Consider the following 19360-nt stretch of genomic DNA (forward strand, 5'->3'; position numbering starts at 1 on the left):
GCTAGCATCTCATTGTGAGTTGTCGGAGACGAGGAAGCTAATGACGCTAGGTTTATCGTGTCTTTTCTCGTTAGCGTCTTTCTCTGTGTTATTTACTTTTCTTTTAAAATGAGCTAAACATGCTAACATTAGCATACCCGGGCCCATGGCCGCCATGTTGGAGAAACCTTTGATGTTATTTTTGCGGAAGCACGTTTCTTTTTCCGTCTTCCCTTTGTGAGTCATCGTCGTCCGCTCTTCTTCGTTCCATCTCCTCAAAGTTCTTCCTGGTAAACGGCGCGAGAGGCTTTTTTGTCAAGCTTGGTTAAGTCACCTTCTCCCCTCCCCCTTTGTGTTTTGTTTTGTTTTGTTTTCATGGAGGTGACTCATCCATCGGGCATTTCGTCCCGCCTTTCCTCCGGTGGCTGGCTCGCTCGTTCGCCGGTCCCGCAGCAGTTAAAGCCGGGCAGCGAGCAGACGCGGCACTGAATCAGCTCGGCGGTAAATTTAGCGGCGGCGAGTTCATCCTGCCAGGTCGTAAATCGCGTGCAAAGCGCAGCCTGCCTCCCGTCAGCCTCCGTCGGCCTCGCCGAAAACGCGACGGGGGAAAGAAAAAAAACGGCGAGGTGTAAAAATGTGTGTCAGAAGAGGAGAGATGAAGTTATTCCCCCGGTTTGGAGCTCCGCCGCGTTATTATATGCGGGAAATCGATGATGCAATCCGCAGCGCTTTTCACATCACGGCGAGGAAAAAAAAAAAAAGAGAGACGCAGATGCCGGGATGTTTAAATCAGGGAGCGGGACTTACTTGGGTCAATTTTAAATGGCGGTTTATTTTTATTTTTATTTCAGTGGGCGGATATTTGACCCTGAAATTGAATAAGTGGCATCGGCATTGAATAAGTTAAATAGTTTAGTTTTACCCCCCCAAAAAGATGTAAAATTTCGCTGTGATCAGGCAGTCTTTTACTATATTGAAAATGTTTTCAAAAATTATGAAATTATAATTTTTTTTTATTAATCAACATGTTTGTGCCTTTTTTTCCACATCAAAAGCTACACTTTGGATTCACTTTTTTTAAACCTTTTTTTATTCTTTTTTAATTCAGTGGCAGCCATTTTCAGACCCTACGTTACCCTACAGTGAGAATTTTTTTTTTTTAATTATATACAATAATGCGATTGATTGAGTCTTAAAAGACATCTCTGGCGTTGAATAAGTTAAATAGTTTATAATTCCAAAAATTACACTGTGATCAGGCAATGTTTTATTATATTAAAAAAGTATTTTTAATTATTATTTCAGGATTTTAAAAAATTCTATCGCTCATTATTTTTAAAGTTTCACAGTAGAACTGCCTATCCGTGGAAAAAAATGAATGTTAATTTTCCAAATTGTTAGTAATAAAATTTTTTATTTTAAAAGCTTTATTTTAGAATTTTATTGTTAAAGCTAAATGTAAATTCTTAAAGTAACCAGGCCTGACGATTAATAAAAACCTTTATATTTTTAATAAATATTTTTTAAAAATTATATATATATATATATATATATTTTTTTTTTTTTAACTGTTTAAATCAGAGCATTTACTTGCACTTTTCATCTTTCTTTTCATTTGGTGAACATTAAAATTTAGTTGCTCAAATGATTTTTTCTTGAAAAATATTTAGTAAAGTATAAAAGACTGCCTAAAAATAAAACAGTGATAAAAATGTCATTTTAACAACTTTATAAAGCGCTAAAAAGCATATTTAAAATGAAATGAACAAAGGTTTATGAAGACGAGCACATTGTTTAAAATATCGAAAAACATGTTTTTGTACGGAAAATGTCAAATTCCCACCAGCTGCCCAAATTTGCAGGCATCGCTCATTGGATCCTCTCAGCCGTCAATCATGAGCGCATGGCCACAAATTCCTCCCCAATTACAAGCGTGTCAAAACGCAAACACGGGATTCTTCTCAGGCTTTTAATGCGGCTATTTTACTGCAGGAAATTGGTGATGCAAGTTTTAACGCGTTATGCAATCGCCGGCGGTTTTAACATCACAGCGGCGGGGGGGGGGGGGCGAGAAAGAGGGCGAGCTTGAATGTCGGGACGTATGAATCACAATAACTCCAAAGATTTGGCGGGCGGGTGCAGCAGCGTCTCGCACGGAACAACATTGAATTAGTTTTATTTTGGTAACAATGTTAGACAGCCTCATTAAGACGCCGTCATTATGTCCGACCGCGTTTATTTTTAGTCCGCTCGCTTCTAATGCAGTTGGGAAGTACAACGTGAAGCCGGTCGGAAACGAGCCCGCTCCGTGACCTTCCGATGACCTCTCGCAACATTGGGGTCTGAAAAAAAGTGCCGCGCCAACTTGTTTAGTGGTGTTGTTGCTCCTGCTTTGCACAACTGTTGTGTATTTTTGATCATTTTTAGGGCCCAATTAATTGGTAATTAGTTTTTGTTTTCCCATTTTAATATCTCTCGCTCTCTCCCTTTATTTATATATATACATATATATATATATATATATATATATACATATATATATATATATACATATATATATATATATATATATATATATATATATATATATATATATATATATATATATATATATATATACACACACAATGTGCAAAAATTATGAAGGGTTACCCCGCCACCCCAAAAAAAATGCAAAAAAAAAATCCTCTAAATTTTGTAGATTTTTTTTTAGTTTTTCTCTTTTTTTTAACATGTCTGATTAGTCAGCTATCTGAATTTAACCCTCCAAATCTTGAAATTTCAGCCCCCCCCTTTTTATTTCATTTGCCGATTGTTCTTTTGTATGTACTGTATACATAAACACATATAATAAAATGTGCAAAAATTATCAAGGGTTACCCCGCCACCCCTAAAAAATTGCAAAAAAATCCTCTAAATTTTGTAGAATTTTTTTTAGTTTTTCTCTTATTTTTTTTTAACATGTCTGATTAGTCAGCTATCTGAATTTAACCCTCCAAATTTCGAAATTGGCATTGGCAAAAATCCCCCCCTTTTTATTTTATTTGCTGATTGGTCTTTTGTATGTACTGTATACAAAAAAACATTGAAAGATTATGAAGGGTAATATTTGTAAAAAAAATCTTTGAAATTTTGCTGAATATTTTTGTTATGGAGTAAACCAAACAAAATTTTCGGACTTTAAAACTTCTCTTTATTTTATGATCAATTGATCAAAATATTTTCAATTAATTCCCTAATTAGTCAGTCGAATCCTGCCAAATATTGGAATATTTCCATTTTCTGTTTTTTTCATACACATAAACACATTATAACTTAAGATAATTATGCTCAACAATCCTCTCAGAAATAAAATCTGTAAAAAAAACAAAAAAAATTCAAGATTTTGCTGAATTTATTGCTTTGTTGTAAAGTCAAGCAAATAGTAAACACGTTTTCTAATTCATCGTTTGCTGAATTTAGCTCTTTGTTGTAAAGTCAAGCAAATAGTAAACACGTTTTTTTACGTGATTCATCGTTTTTTAAGATTTTAGCGTTCACTTAGTCCACTTAGCTTAAGGCTAACACGTAACGCTAAATGCAGAACTGCCTACCTATGGAAATGGACTTGTTTCCATATTTCTGACTTTTTTCAGGAAAATTCCTGCGGGATGCCTTGCAGCATACGATGTAATAAGATAAAAAGAGCTCACTAGCACAGCGCAATCGTTCCTCTATAAGCATGATGATGAATAAATCATGGCTTGAATATTTGTTATTGTCACGTGTTTGTTGCGTCAACCTCGTAGCGCTGCGTGCAGCTGCAACCTGAATCGAAATATAGGTGATTTTTTGTTGTTGTTTTTTTCAGACGTAGGCCCAGTCCTGACGTCGTGCATGTATGTAGCCATGTCTGCATATCCGTCGTCACCTTTCAGCCGTCGATCATGCTTCAACTCCTTGCTTCTTTTATTTCAGACAGCATTTTCTTTCCGCTTTGTATTTTCCTTATGCGGTACGTACCGACGGGTTAGTCTTTTCCTGTTGGTCTAACAAAAAAAAAACTTTGTAAATAAATAATATACAGGAGAGAGAGAGAGAGAGAGAGAGAGATGTGTGTGTGTATATATATATGTGTGTGTAATTTACACATATATACATACACACTAATATACAGTGTATATATATATATATATATATATATATATATATATATATATATATATATATATATATATATATATATATATATATATATGTATATATATATATATGTATATATATATATATGTATATATATATATATATATATATATATATATATATATATATGTATATATATATATATGTATATATATATATATATATATATATATATATATATATATATATATATATATATATATATATATATATATATATATATATATATATATATATATGTATGTGTGTGTGTGTGTGTGTGTGTGTGGTGTTGTAGGTGTAGTTGTTCCAAAGCGCATAGCTTTTAATTATTGTTTTTTTTTTTCCAATTGATTAATTTATTTCATTTATTAATCCTGGCATAGTATCGAATAAATACATTAATAAATAAATCCATAAAATATAATGTAATTTAATATAATGTAATATTATGTAATATAATATAATATAATTGCATGATTAAAGTTGTTTAAATACAGTGTAGATGTTTTTTCAAATCACGCATCAACGAAAGGAACAAGAATAATAGCAGAACTAGATGAGAAGGCTTTTTGCTGTTAACCGAAACAGCAGAACCTACACAAGCCCCTCCCTCCTTTCCAATGTTGCAGCGCTTCCGACTTAAGCAAAGCCCGGCGCAGTGTCACCGGTACGCGCGTTTGCGCTCCCCCTCGACACGCTTTGTTTTGCCAACACGGCTCCTCGCCTCTCCTCGCGTCCGCCAAAAGCTGTCAGACGTCGTTTAGCGTCCGGGCCCGGCCTCGGCGGACACGACGGGCTTCGCGGGAAATGGGGGGGGCGGGGTCTCCATACAATTGACTTAAAATGCGCGTCTGCGTGCGTGCGTGCGCGTGTGACCTACATTCACTTTACTGCCGAGACGTTTGTTTAGCCTTGTGGGCAAACACGCATGAGAGCGAGCGAGCGAGCGAGCGAGCGAGCGAGCGCGTACAGTCGCTCGCTACGCTTCAATATGGCCGCAGCCGTGCGCGTATGCTGCCCTCTAGTGGGGGAGGGCGTAGCAGCCCCCAACAGAGGCCATCCCGGGCGAAGCCAATGGTTTGCGACCGGTGGCGCGCGGGCTCAGGCGTGGACCCTCGTGAGAGCGAGTTAAGGACGACAGGGGAAAAATAGCTTTTGGGACTTTTTGTTTTATTTTGAAAGGAAGGGAAATGGCGCTTATCGCAACAGAATCAGATTTGGAAAAACAACATTTTCCAAAAGCAAGGATTGGATGGAAAAATATTGCCTGTGCCGGCGTTTCAAAATTTCAGACAGTTGGGACTTGGCAAATCATTTTTAGTTTTGTAAATCAGTTAAATTTTGCCTCTTCAAATTAAAATGCTAATTGTGCCAGGACTCTTAATTTGAAATTGTTTTATTTTATTAGTGCTGACATTTAAAAGTAAAATGATGAATCAAAAATAACAAACGATTTTGATTTTTTTTCTGAAAGTTAAAAAATAGATATTTAAAATTCTATTCTTAAAAACGCTGCCACTTTTATTCTGAAGGATGTGAACTTGGATAAAATGAAAGTATTTCAAAACAAAATGATTTCCAAGAGGTTTGGGAACATTAAAATACTGTCAAGAACAAGTACCAAAATTTGCATAGTAAACGCCCACATTAAAAAGTCAAATTAGTTCAAAATATAAAAACATCAAACAGCGTCATTATAATCAAAAAAAATTTATTTTGAAAGACATGCACCAAGCTAACATGTTACTTTTTTCTAAAAATGAAGGCCCAAAGTAGGGTGCTATAGACTATAATCAAAAATTTTTTTTGTTTGTTTGTTTGTTTGTTTTTGGAGGGTGGGGGTAACATTGTTTCCAAATTTTTAGTGCGTCCCATACAATAACATAGAAATTACCCAAATTTAACCCTAATGTGTGCGTTTGACGCAAACAGGTTAGTGTCTTTTTTTTTTCTTTTTTTATGGGGGGGGGGGGGGGGGGGGCATTGTCTCCAAATTTTTGGTGCGTCCCATACACAGTAACATAGAAAATACCAAAATTTGACCCTAGTGTGTGCGTTTGACGCAAAACAGGTTAGTGTCATTTTTTGGGGGGGGAGGGGGGGGTCATTACCCCGGGCCGCAGGAAGTGAAATCACATGCTCCAGTTAAGCTAAACAAGGCTAAGGTATTCTCACAAGGAGAGAGCCGAGAGGCAGGGAGGAATGCGGATCCACTCCCGTTCTTACGTTGCAGATGTATTGCCCCCCCCCGCCCCCGCCCCACCCCACCCCCGCCCACCGACGCGCTCGGGCGCCCGCGAGGTAAATAAAGCTGGCGGGCTGGCAGCATCCAGCTCATTAAAAAGCTTTTTTATCCATTTGCAGCCAGCGCGCGGCGCCGACGTTGTTTCCGCGCAAAACGGCGCCCCGGGAGCGCTGTGGATTTCTCCCAGCGTCCGGCTTTTCATGAACCGGGCGACGGGGCGGCTCCCTAGTCCGCCGTCCCGCCGATCGCGCCGCCCAGACGCGGCGTGACCGCGCGGCCTCCATTCCCGCGCTAAAAATAACATCCGGCCGCCAGGTATACGATTGGCGAGGGTAACCTTCAAAGCTTCGCCGTATTTGGGGAGGAAAAATATCGCGCTTTATGGAATGACGACTTTTGCGTCATTTCGATGGCCGTGGTCGGCCACCGGGGGGCAGTATAAAACAAATACGGGCGTACATGGAGCCGGAGTCATTTGAGTTCTTTGTGGAGGATAAAGAACATACCTGTTAGCGGTTCTTATATTATTTGTCTACGATGATCGTTACCGCATACAATATAGGCTACGCTTTGGAGTTTATTTGCCGTTATCAGGTCGCATTAGTGTTATGCGCTTATTTCATATTCACAAAGCGGAATTCTTTGTTATATGTTTGATGAACTTTCTTGAGTAACTCTTTGTGTGTGTGTGTGTGTGTGTGTGTAAATAATATTTATATATATATATATATATATATATATATATATATATATATATATTGTAAATAATTTTGTAAATAATTTTATTCATTAATATTATTATTATAGTTTTTCTTGTATTTATGTTTCATTTTTAACTGGAAAATGCATTTTTTTTGTTGTTTTTATGGACATGTTAAATGAAGTGTAGTTTTTGTTTTTTTCCATACGTTTTTACCTGATCAAAAATAGTATGTCGGGTCGATAAAATCCACTGAATTGATTTTGGGTTTTGTTGTCGTCCTGTCATTAAGAAACAAACGTCCTCAAAGCGTCGGCGAGACCCCACGCGACCCGACACGCTAGCCGCGGCCCCCGCGCTAGGCCGCTCGTTAACACGCAGATGCAGAATGTCAGCGCACACGCCGGCAAGCGCTCCACGCGCTTTGCCTCGTCCTGGCGCTCGGGGGCCCGGCGGCTCGTGTTTGGCCACACACCCACGACCGTGTTTGGAAACATTGAGGCGGCGGGATGGGGGATGGCGCCATTCGGAGCCAGTTGAAGCGTGTGCGCTTTAGCCCGGCCGAGCGCACAAAACGGCCACTGCGGAGAGCGGATCCAGGAAATAGGCAAAAGGGAATGCGGCGCTAACCTGGACCAACTTTACACATTCGGATCATGATGATAGATGTAGATAGATAGATAGGAAAGGAGCTAGTTAACAAGAAATATTGACCACTGTAGCTAGCTAGCTAGCTAACAAGAGGAATCGATACCCTAGATATCTAGCTCGCTAACAAGAAATATCATCGCTGTAGCTAGCTAGCTAACAAGAAAGATTTATACTCTAGCTCACTAGCTAACCAGAAATATCAACTCTGTAGCTTGCTAGCTAACAAGAGGAATCGATACCCTAGATATCTAGCTCGCTAACAAGAAATATCATCACTGTAGCTAGCTAGCTAACAAGAAAGATTTATACTCCAGTCAAAGTCAAAGTCAACTCTGTAGCTGGCTGGTTAAGTTAGATAAAGATAGATAGATAGATAGTTAGATAAAGAGAGAGAGAGATACTCTAGCGAGCTAGCTAGCTAACAAGTAAGAACAACACTGTAACTAGCTAGCTAGCTAACATGAAAGAACAACTCTGTAGCTAGCTAGCTAATAAGATCGACACTGTAGCTTGATAGTTAGATAAAGAGAGAGCGAGAGATACTCTAGCAAGCTGGCTAGCTAACAAGTAAGAACAACACTGTAGCTAGCTAGCTAATAAGATCGACACTGTAGCTTGATAGTTAGATAAAGAGAGAGAGATACTCTGGCGAGCTAGCTAGCTAACAAGAACAACACTGTAGCTAGCTAGCTAACATGAAAGAACTACTCTTCAGCTAGCTTGCTAATAAGAAAGATCAACACTGTAGCTTGACAGTTAGATAAAGGGAGAGAGAAAGAGACTCTATAGAGCTAACTAGCTAACATGTAAGCACGACACTGTAGCTAGCAAGCTAACATGAAAGAACAAAACTGTAGCTCGGTAGCTAACATGAAAGGCCAATACTGTAGCTGGCTAGCTAACAAGAATGATCGACATGATAGCTAGTTAACAAGAAATATTGACAAGATTGATACCGTAGCTAGCTAACAAGAAAGATGGATGGATGGATAAGGTTTTTAGCAATTGCTAAAGGCGGGGTTGACTCTGAGGTGATAACAAAAGGAAGATATGTCACGGAAGCGACAGAAGCGACCTTACAGCCTCTAGCCGCCCCCGCCTTTACAACGGGCCGCCTGCCCAAGCGTCCTGGCGCGAGAAAGCCCGCAGTCATCACAAAGTGGAAATATTTACCGCCGCTCTCGCACTCCATCGCGGCTCGGAGAGACTCAACAGCATTGCCGGGCAATGTGAGGACACAAACAATCAATAACTTTGGCGGGGGGTAGAATCATTTCAAAATGCTGAAAGCCCCTCACAATTTTAGTCCAAAATCTGTTGAAAGTCGCTTTTATTTTGAAATGCCGCTGCAAAAAGTTGAAGAAAAAGCACGCGTGTGCATTTGCAGAACACGCTGGAGACGTGCAGCATGTGCAGCAAGCCAATCATGGAGCGCATCCTGAGGGCCACGGGCAAGGCCTACCACCCTCACTGCTTCACCTGCGTGGTCTGCAAGCGCAGCCTGGACGGCGTGCCCTTCACCGTCGACGCCTCCAACCACATCCACTGCATACACGACTTCCACAAGTAAGGACCACCCTAGCGCCGGTCCATCCCATGTCGGAATTAGCGTTTGCTAAATTAGCATAAAAAGATGCGGTGGGCCCGATCTGGCCCCCGGGCCTGGAGTTTGACACCTGTGTGAGGTAGAGGAATTAGAAATAAAACCTGTAAAAATTTGGAGTCCAAAAATACTTAGAAAAAGTCAAAGTTGGATTAATAATTGTTTTAAGTTTTACTACTATATATGTACTAATTGTTTGAAGTTGTTTTTTTAGCACAAGAGTTAGTAATAACATTAGTCCATCATAAAAGTAGTACCTTAGTACCTTAAATTTTCTCAAAAGTTCTCAAAACTGAGTTTTCATTTTTAGGGTGCGCAAAAATAAAATGAACTTAATCGTCATGGAAATTTTTCCATTTTCACCTCTGTATTTCAGTTCCAAGTATTTTTTTTACACTCAATCCCATTTTCAATTTTGATACGCCATATATAAGAGGACGAGGCAAAAAAAATGTGAGTTATTGCGTAAAAAGCCTAATTCTATAAAATATGTCCAAATCCAAACAGCGTTTTTACGTAATCGAGGTATTTTATTCCATTCCTCAAATATCTATGTTCTTAATTTTCGATTGTCTATGAATAAAGTTTGACTGACTTATTGTTTTGTTGCCATTCCCTTTAGCGCAGCTCCATCTAGTGGCGGCATAATGCAACCCCAGCCACTATTGTAGCTTCTATTCTATGCGCCTTAGATTGCGGTGCACCCTACACAGTATAAACCTTATAATCTGGTGCGCGTTATAGTGTGAAAAAAAATGGTATATATATATATTTAGTGGTATTATCTCAGATAGCAACGAGAGGAGGATCACAAGCAGTCATGGTGGAGTACATTGTTGTCGTAACAGTAGACGATGCTGAAGATGTTTGTTTTGTGTTGTTGTGGCCGAGCAGGAAGTTCGCGCCGCGTTGCTGCGTGTGTTCTGAGCCCATCATGCCTGCCCCCGGCCAGGAAGAGACGGTTCGCATCGTGGCTCTGGACAGAGACTTCCACGTCCAATGCTACCGCTGTGAGGTATGCGCAGACGAACGTTAGCCTGAATATATCTTAAAACAAGTTGTTTGACAAAACATTTAGCCTCGTTTAGCATAAAAGACGGTCGGAATAGAAGTTATGCTAATGTATGCTAACTAGCTAACACGGTCTGCATTTTTGGGGCATTTTGCGAAATGAGGTTCTCATGGGAAACGTTGTCACCGATTTAGCCTAGCTTAGCATAAAGCCGAAACTGACATGCGTTAGCACGCTAACGTTTTTGCGTGGGGCGCAGGACTGCGGCTGTCTGCTCTCCGAGGGCGACAACCAGGGCTGTTACCCGTTGGATGGCCACATCCTGTGCAAGAACTGTAACACGGGACGCATCCAGGCGCTCTCCGCCAAGGCCACTACCGACCTCTGAAAGGGCAACCAATTTTTTTCCCCTCTTTTTGTGCTCGCTTAGCTCTTCTTCCTTCCTCGGCCTGCTAGCACGCAATGCTTTTCCTCGCGCGCTTGGATAAACATATTAACTAACTACATTGTTGTACGACTAGCATCAAGGTATAATACGACTAGCCAGCATAAATATGGTTGACTGGTAAATAAATATGACTCGCTAAGCTAGGCTAATCAGTAACTAGCTGTGGAAATCGCTTCATAGAAACCCAAATTACAATTTTACCCCAAATCTACCCAAGTCAGTTAGCCTAGCGACGGTTAGCCTATCAGTTAGCACAAAGGGAATTACAATTATACCCAAAATCTACCCAAGAGTCAGTTAGCCTAGCGACGGTTAGCCTATCAGTTAGCACAAAGGGAATTAAATCATTTTTACTCCCAACAACATGCTAGCATCGTTTTAGCATTTATCACCTTCATGCTAAGCTAGGCTTCGCAATAACTAGATGTGGACATTTCCCTAGATTTTGGATCGATGCTATTATTAGCATAGCCTAGCATGAAACCAACAAACCATGAGACTCCCAAGTATACGACAATCCAAAACTGTGACGACAACTTTTAGCCAGTAGCTTCTTTCTCATTTTTATGTTAAGATTGGATAATCAGCTTTGTAGCCTACCATAGGAACATTTTCAAAGACAGTTAGCATTGCTGGATTGCTAATTTGGAGAATTTTAGATGATGACTCTCTATTAGCATTCTAGAATATTATCATTTGCCACATTGATGCTAACCTGGGCTAATCAGCCAATGGCTATCACCATTTTTGCCTTTGTGAACGTTCTAATGTTATCTTTATCATGTTTACCAATCAAAATCATGCTAACATTCCGCTAACATAGCCTGTTGTTGTAGCCCTTGTGGCTCTTTATGAACTATTATTTCTTCTATGCAAAAAAAAAAAAATAGGCATCTTTCTGTTTATGTGTTATCAGAAATTTTCACGTCAGTCGCATGGACACTTTATCAGAATTTTTATGGATTAAGGACTTTTTTTTTTTCGTGTACAGATTAGATAATCCTTGTCGTTGTCTTTGTAACATCGTCGGTACGCCACCGCTTAATCTAACTCTAACTCTAACTCTCTCTAGCTAACTCAGTATTTTGCCCGACCTATTATTTCCCGCCTTTATAACTGAGCAAGGCTAATGCGCAGATGATTTCTTCTTCCATCATGATAGAGGCTACAAGTAGCCTAACTTAGCATGAAGATATTTTACTGCGAGAGCGTTCTAGTGTACGACACGCTTGCAGATCACCGTTGTGCTAAGCTACGCTATTTAGCAACTAGTTTATCTGTAATTTACGACAAACTTACAAAATGTTATTTGAGCGAGTTTGAAGATGCAGTTAGCGTAAGCTAGCATAAAGACAGTTGATCGTTTCTTGACGTATTGCTCAGCAAGGCGTAACTAGACGCTTGCAGTGGAAGAATTTTCTTAGATGCTAAAGTTAGCTTAGCTTACTAAGCATTAAAACAGCGAAGTCTAGTTTGGAGAGGGGGCCGATTCCCAAGTGTATGACACACTCGCAGATTCTTATTTCTGCCATGATGCTAAGGCTAGTCCAAACAAATGATGCTAGCGCTATATGGTCTGCACATAATAAACGACGTAAAACGATTATATTGTTTAAAATTTAACGTAAATGATGTTTTATAATGCTGTTGTGTTGTTGCCTTGCTGTTTTTGTTTAAAGAAGTGCCTTTGCCCCTTTGTGACCAAAGTAAACAAGATGGGCGCCTGACATGAAACCATGTTCTTGATTTTTTTTTTCTCTCTTCTTTAAAAATAAAAGAAAAAAAATGAAAAAGCAACCGCCGCCCCTCTTTGTTGTTTTTATTGTTGGTCATAAGCATTTTGACATGTTAACCAAAACTTGTTACAATTGTTTTTAGTGAAATTGTAGTTAGCATGTTAGCTGTTCTTGAATTTACTCGTTCATATGTTAGCTTGTCAACTTTAATTGCGGTAACCTTATCAGATCGGTATTTATTATCGTATTAGCTAATACGGTATTAGCGAATGTTAGCTTTTCTGCAGTTATTTTTTAGCATGCTTGTCTAATCAGTTGTTTGCAAATTAGTGTTTTCTTTTAAAGCTTTTTCATTGTAAATCATAATTAGCATATTAGCTTATCTTGTCATCTTTTAAAATATTGTCAAACGTAGCATTTTAACTTTTCTTTTGTTAGCATTTCAGGATTTGGGTAGGATTGGGTTATATTGAGTCATTCCATGCCGTTTTATGTGTTTTAGTAGCCGTTGCCGTGCCAGCATGACTGGAGATTTCCTGGTCATTTTTTTTCTGCGTTCTATGGCTCAACGAGCTGCAGGCCAAAAAGCTCGTTGTGCATGCGTTCGCGTGCCGTGATAAAGTCGCCGGCGGCTCTCCGCTCGCTTTAGTGCGCATAAATCTGTTGTTTACAAACAAATTGATGAGTGATGCGCCCCCTGGCTAACATGGCGCACCCCCACCTCTCTCCATACAGTCCCCTCCTTTGCATAAATATCCACTCGTGACTTCACTTTCTCACTTTTGTCCCCCCCCCCCCCCCCCCCCCCCCCCCCTTAAACGTCTTCTAGTATACAGTTATTCCACATGAAGTGGTGGGGGGATGCTAGGGGGGTGAAGGGGGATGAAAGTAAGGGTGTAAAAGAGGGTGACTGTAGTGTAAGTGGGTAGAAAGGGGCACAGGTGCGTGAAGCTAGGGACAAAGGGGTGTGGGGAAGTAAAATAGGGGTGACAAAGGGGTGAAAGTGGGGTCAAAAGTGGTTGAAATAGGTTGATCGGGCTCTAAGGGGGTCCTAATGGATCGCAATCGGGTGAAATGTGGGTTCTGATTGGAAGGTGAAACAAGGGTGCTCCAAGGGGTCAACGTTTGGTGAAATATGAAAGGGGGCCGTAAGGGGGCAAAATGGACCGCAGTTGAGTGAAATGTGGATTCTCACTGGTTGTAAGGGGGTAAAACAAGGGAGCCACATAGCGGTAACAGAGGTAAATTGGGTTAAAAGGGTCCTAAAAAAGGTTGAAAGTGGGTCGTAAAGGGTCAAAATGGACTGCAATCGGGTGAAATGTGGGTTTTGTCAGGCCGTAAGGGGGTGAATCAAGGGGGCTGTATGGGGGTAACGAAATTCAATGGGGTTAAAAGGCTCCATGAGGGTTGAAAATGGACCTCAAGTGGATAAAATGTGATTTCTGGCAGGTCGTAAGGGGGTAAAACAAGGGGGCCACATGGGGGTAAGAATTATAACGGTCAAAATAGATTGCAATTGGATTAAATGTGGGTTCTCAATCTGTAAGGAGGTAAAACAAGGGGGTCACATGGGGATAATGACGGTAAATGGGGTTAAAAAGGGCCCTGCAAGTTTGAAGGGGGGGCTGTAAGGGTCAAAATTGACCACAAGTGGGTGAAATGCAGATTCTGACGAGTCTAAGGGGGTAAAACAAGGGGGCCACATGAGAGTAACGAAGGTAAATGGGATTACAAGGGTCCTGCAAAAATTCCTGCATTAGGGTTCAAAACGGACCGCACTTTGGAGCCAGTTCTGACGAGTCGTAAGGGGGTAAAACAAGGGCTAAGAGCTGTAAATAAGGTCTGCAAAGGGTCCTGCAAAAGTTAAAAAGGGGGCCGTAACGAGTCCAAACTGAACAGCAATTGGGTGAAATGTGGGTTCTGACAGGCCGTAAGGGGTTGAAACAAGGGGACCGCACCGGGGTAACGAAGGCAAATGGGGTTAAAAGAGATCTGCAAAAATTTGAAAAGGGGACATTAGGGTTCAAAATGGACTGCAATTGGGGGAAATGTGAGTTCCGACAGGTCATAAGGGGGTAAACCAAGGGGGTAACAAAGGTAAATTGAGTTAAAAGGTTCCTGCAAAAGGTTGAAAGGGGGATGGACGGAATCAAAATGGACCGCAGTTGGTTGAAATGTGGGTTCTGACTAATGTGGGTTCTGACTGGCAGGCCAGAAGGGGGTAAAACCTGGGGGCCGCAAGAGAGTAACGGGGGGTTTTAAATTTCCATGAGCTTCTTCATCTACACTAGCCTCTGTGCTAGCTGTTATTAAATGCATGTTAGATTCTTGATTAGCCGTTGTTGTAGTCAAGCGTGAGCTCTGTGACTAGCTGTCAAGGAAACCAACTTCCATTCATTCCGGTAAGTTCTTTATCTTTCTTAACAATCCCGCGCGAGAATGAAAAGGTTGAAAAGTGAAAGCGAGTTTTTCCTTTTTCTTTTCTTAGCCTCGGGGTCGCAAGGTGCCGCCTCAAAAGAGCTCCTTAAATCATGAGAACCGCGTTACCTTTCCGTAGCGCTCCCGCCCGTAAGTCGCTAAAGTCGGAGGACTTATCCCGGATCCTCACGACGCTCCCGCCATGAATATCAAGCAGACGCCGCTCGCTCCGCTAGCGCTACCCAAGCGCTACGAGGATCACGCTCAATGAGGGAGTGCGGCAGGCCAGACAAAGGTCAGCAAAATAAATGATTCTTATTCCAAAAGTATATCGCGTTATATTAGCTAATGTAGCACCGTTAGTCACCATTTTTCTATATTAGCTAGCATACTCTGTGTAGCCGCTATGTCAGCCACTTTTTACCCATTTTAGAAGGTGACCGTGTTAGCCATTACTTCTTATATTAAAAGTATTTATATTTATAATAGCTAACAAAACATATTAGCCACTATTGTTTTTGCTATATTAGCCAGCATACTTTGTGTAGCTGCTATTCTAGCCACTTTTTACCCACTTCAGATGGTCACTATGTTAGCCATTGCTTCGTAAAATAAAATTAGTTAGATTTACCGCTAATATATTACAGTTAGCAAGTATATTTGCTGTTACATTAGCCAGCATACTCTGTGTAGCCACTTTTCTTACCCAAGTAGAAATTCCATGTTATTAGCCGCTGTACTCTTGTATTCTGGATTAGCCATAAGTGACACAGGAAGAGGCGCCATTTTCTTAGCTGTCTTTTTTCTTTTGTTTTACTGTTTTTATCTAGTATTTGCTTTACTTTTTGCCACTATACTATCCACTATAGCCACTAAATGCCCAACGTTAGCCACCATTTCAGCTAACATATTTTCTTCTATTTTACAATGTTTTCGCCTCGATATCAGCCAGTATGCTAAAAGGTATTTTAGCTATTATTCTAGACACTTCTTTTAGCCAAGAATTTGCCTTATGTAAATTTCCTGAGCGTGTCTGGGATTAATATCGTTCCTCCAAGTGACAATGTCATGTTGAAGTGTTTTGAAAAGTTTCTTGATTTGCATTCAAATTTGCTGTTATCAACTGCGTTAATGATAATTGGCCTGAAATCCAGCTGCACTGTTAAATGTATTAAATGTAAATATGTGCACACTCAAGTCAATGAGTCTATTAGTGGTGCGTATATATTAATACAAGTCCTGGTATGAATAGCAATTTTCTCCACACGACGTTTAATTGACTGTTCCCGTCCTTAATGTGTCTCAGTGATTTCATGAGTATTGGAATAGATGTCTCTTTATTTGTGTCTTGATATTACACTGAAAAAAATGGTTTCAATTCCCTAGTGGGACAATCACCTGATCGCTAGTGGAGCTATTATTATTTTATTTATTTTTTTAAAGTGAATCCTTTGGACGCACAACAGACGGGAGAAATGAATTATTCACAGCTAATGTGTCCAAGTCCAATATATATATATATATATATATATATATATATATATATATATATATATATATATATAATCAGGATTAAATTATAATAACCACTGTTGAAGTCAATCCTCCAAGTAGTCCATTCACTTTTTTGGGCTAATTAAATGTCATTTGATGTATTCCTTTAAATTAAATTTAAAAAAAAACAAAACTACGGCGTTCCTCCCGCACCTTTCGTCCCTGGCTGAGGTCTCATCTTATCCCCGGCTGATTTATGCGGCCTGTTTTTTGTCGGGGATCAAGCGGCTGTGATTAAGGGGATTTGGGAGGGGAGGAAGTGTGTGTTTCTGTGTCTGTGTGTTCGTGTGTGTGCGTTGGGGGGGGGATTTGCTGGATTAGCAGTGCAAGGTTCGCGTGTGTGTATGTGTATGCACGCGTGTGTGTGTAAACAGCTGAATGTCACAGGTTGTGTGTACTATCATTGACTTTAGTCTGCACACTGGATTAAAGCAACATCAGATACTGTCACATTGAGTACAAATGTTTTATCATAAACGTGCTGCGCAATGAGGTGGATTTTTTTCTGATAAAAAGAAATGACATGTCGTAAGTGTGATTTAATTGTCTACATGTCTGCATTGGTCAAATATAATTACTGACTGTGTCCATATCATTAGCACATTTTATTTTGAACGTGAAAGGTTTCGATGTCCAATAAAACTAACAAACAGCGTAATGTGGACAGTAAGTACTTAAAGGCATTCAGAAGCAAATACTCAGTGCTTAGAAGTGGCGTAAAGCAAATAGAAAGTCTTTGGGAAGAACGTAAAGCAACTAGGAAGTGCTTAGAACAAGCAGAAGTTAGACAGGAAGTACTTAAAAACATTTAAAAGGAAACAGGAAGTGCTTAGAAGCACTCTTAAGGGTAGCAAGAAGTGAATTGAAGCAGTGTAAAGCTGACAGGAAGTGCTTGGATGCAGCAGAATTTTGACAGGAAGTGTTTAAACGTAGACAGGAAGTGTTTAGAAACAGCACAACGTAGACAGGAAGTCCTTTAAAACATTCAAAAGCCAATACTAAGTGCTTAGAAGTGGTGCAAAGGGAATAGAAAGTCTTTAGCAACAATGTACAGCAACAAGGAAGCGCTTAGAACCTGCAGAAAGTAGACAGGAAGTTCTTAAAAACATTCAAAAGCAACTAGGAAGTGCTTAAAAACAGCAGAAAGTAGACAGGAAGTACTTAAAAACAATTAAAAGGAAACAGGAAGTGCTTAGAAGCACTCTAAGGGTAGCAAGAAGTGAATTGAAGCAGTGTAAAGCTGACAGGAAGTGCTTGGATGTAGCCGAATATTGACAGGAAGTGTTTAAACGTAGACAGGAAGTGTTTAGAAACAGCACAACGTAGACAGGAAGTACTTAAAAACGTTCAAAAGCCAATACTAAGTGCTTTGAAGTGGTGCAAAGGAAATAGAAAGTCTTTAGGAACAATGTACAGCAACAAGGAAGTGCTTAGAAACAGCAGAAAGTAGACAGGAAGTTCTTAAAAACATTCAAAAGCAACTAGGAAGTGCTTTGAAACAGCGTAAAGTATCAAGGAAGCACTTGGAAGCAGTGTAAAGCAAACATGACGTCCTTAAGAAGGATGTAAAGTAAACAGGAGGTGCTTAGAAACAGCGGAAAGTAAACAGGAAGTACTTAGAAGCATTACAAAGTAAACAAGAAGTGCTTGAAAGCGGTGTAAATCTGACAGGAAGTCCAAAGGAAAACTATCAAGCAAACAGGAAGTGTTTGAAACTAGCAGAAAGTGGACAGGAAGTACTTAGAAACATTGGAAAGCAAACAAACGAGCTAAGAAGCAGTGTAAAGCAAACAGGAAGTCTTATGAAGAATGTAAATCAGACAGGAAGTGCAAGGACGCAACCGAAGCAGACAGGAAGTGCGAGGACGCAACCAAAGTAGACAGGAAGTGCTTTAGAACCATATTAAGTAGATAGGAAGCGCTTAAAAAAAATGTAAAATCTAGAGGTTGATGTCTAAAATAATATAAGGTAGACAGGAAGTGTGCGAAACCGAGGCGAGATAGACAGGAAGTGGTTGAGCAGGACTGATGTCTCCGCTTCCTTTGAAGGCTCCAAGTTAAACTCGTTATCCTCGATTAAACGGCTCCCCCGCCACCTCGTCTCATCCCCTCTTAAAGTTTAATCGCCCTTTTTGAGGTGAACCGCACTCTCCGTGTTTTTAGCGTTAGCCTCCTCGCCGCACGCCGGCCACGCGTGTTTTCCTCCCGTGCCGCTCGTCAATGATTCACGACGTACACGCCGGAAGTCGTTTTGCAGATGGCGTCTGCGGTTCGCCTTTTTGCGCCGCACGCTCGCGATCGTGCGAGGCGCACGCATCGACGCGCGCGGGAGCCGAAAACGCCCGTTAGCCTCGCATACACATCTCGGAATGTTGCGCCCGGGGCGGGAAAAGTGTGAGTGATACCCGCTCGCATTTGAAGAAATCATTAAGAATTAAGAGCGGAAAGGACGACGGGAAAAAGGCGGGAGTGGAAATAATCTCGCGCGTGTGGTTTTCAGATCTCTTATGTAGCGTTCTTCGACTTGACGTGGGAGGGCGACGACGCGTGCGATCTTCCGACCTTGTTTGCCGATAATTGAAGGCAAGAAGGCAGGAAGCGCTTAGGGACAACATCACGTGGACAAAAGTTACTCAGGAGTAACAGAAGACAGACAGGAAGTGATTAGCAGAAAGCTGAGACTGACAGGAAGCGCTTCCGAGTCGCGCGGAGCAGACAGGAAGTGCCTCCGAGTTGCGCGGAGCAGACAGGAAGTGGCCATTTGTCCGTTTTAAAAAATCTCAAGTTTAACTTGGTCCACCCGAGGTTCGAAACTGCGAATTTCCTGTCGGCGGGCACGTGCGCGCGTAA

General features: G+C 40.7%; 1 protein-coding gene across 2 annotated transcripts in view; it reads left to right on the forward strand.

Moving 5' to 3' along the window:
* The window catches only part of lpp (LIM domain containing preferred translocation partner in lipoma), a 132436-nt gene extending 119837 nt beyond the window's left edge, over positions 1–12599 (forward strand). For both annotated transcript variants that reach the window (XM_088425120.1, XM_088425122.1), the window contains exons 9-11: positions 9127–9305; positions 10237–10357; positions 10614–12599. In XM_088425120.1, the coding sequence (XP_088281246.1) occupies positions 9127–9305; positions 10237–10357; positions 10614–10742 (429 nt within the window). In that variant the 3' untranslated portion in view covers positions 10743–12599. The remainder of the gene's footprint in view (positions 1–9126; positions 9306–10236; positions 10358–10613) is intronic.
* Positions 12600–19360: the final 6761 nt, after the last annotated feature.

This window comes from Hippichthys cyanospilos, chromosome 10 (assembly GCF_059441005.1).
Source record: "Hippichthys cyanospilos isolate Australia breed blue-spotted pipefish chromosome 10, RoL_Hcya_1.0, whole genome shotgun sequence".
Lineage (NCBI taxonomy): Eukaryota > Metazoa > Chordata > Actinopteri > Syngnathiformes > Syngnathidae > Hippichthys > Hippichthys cyanospilos.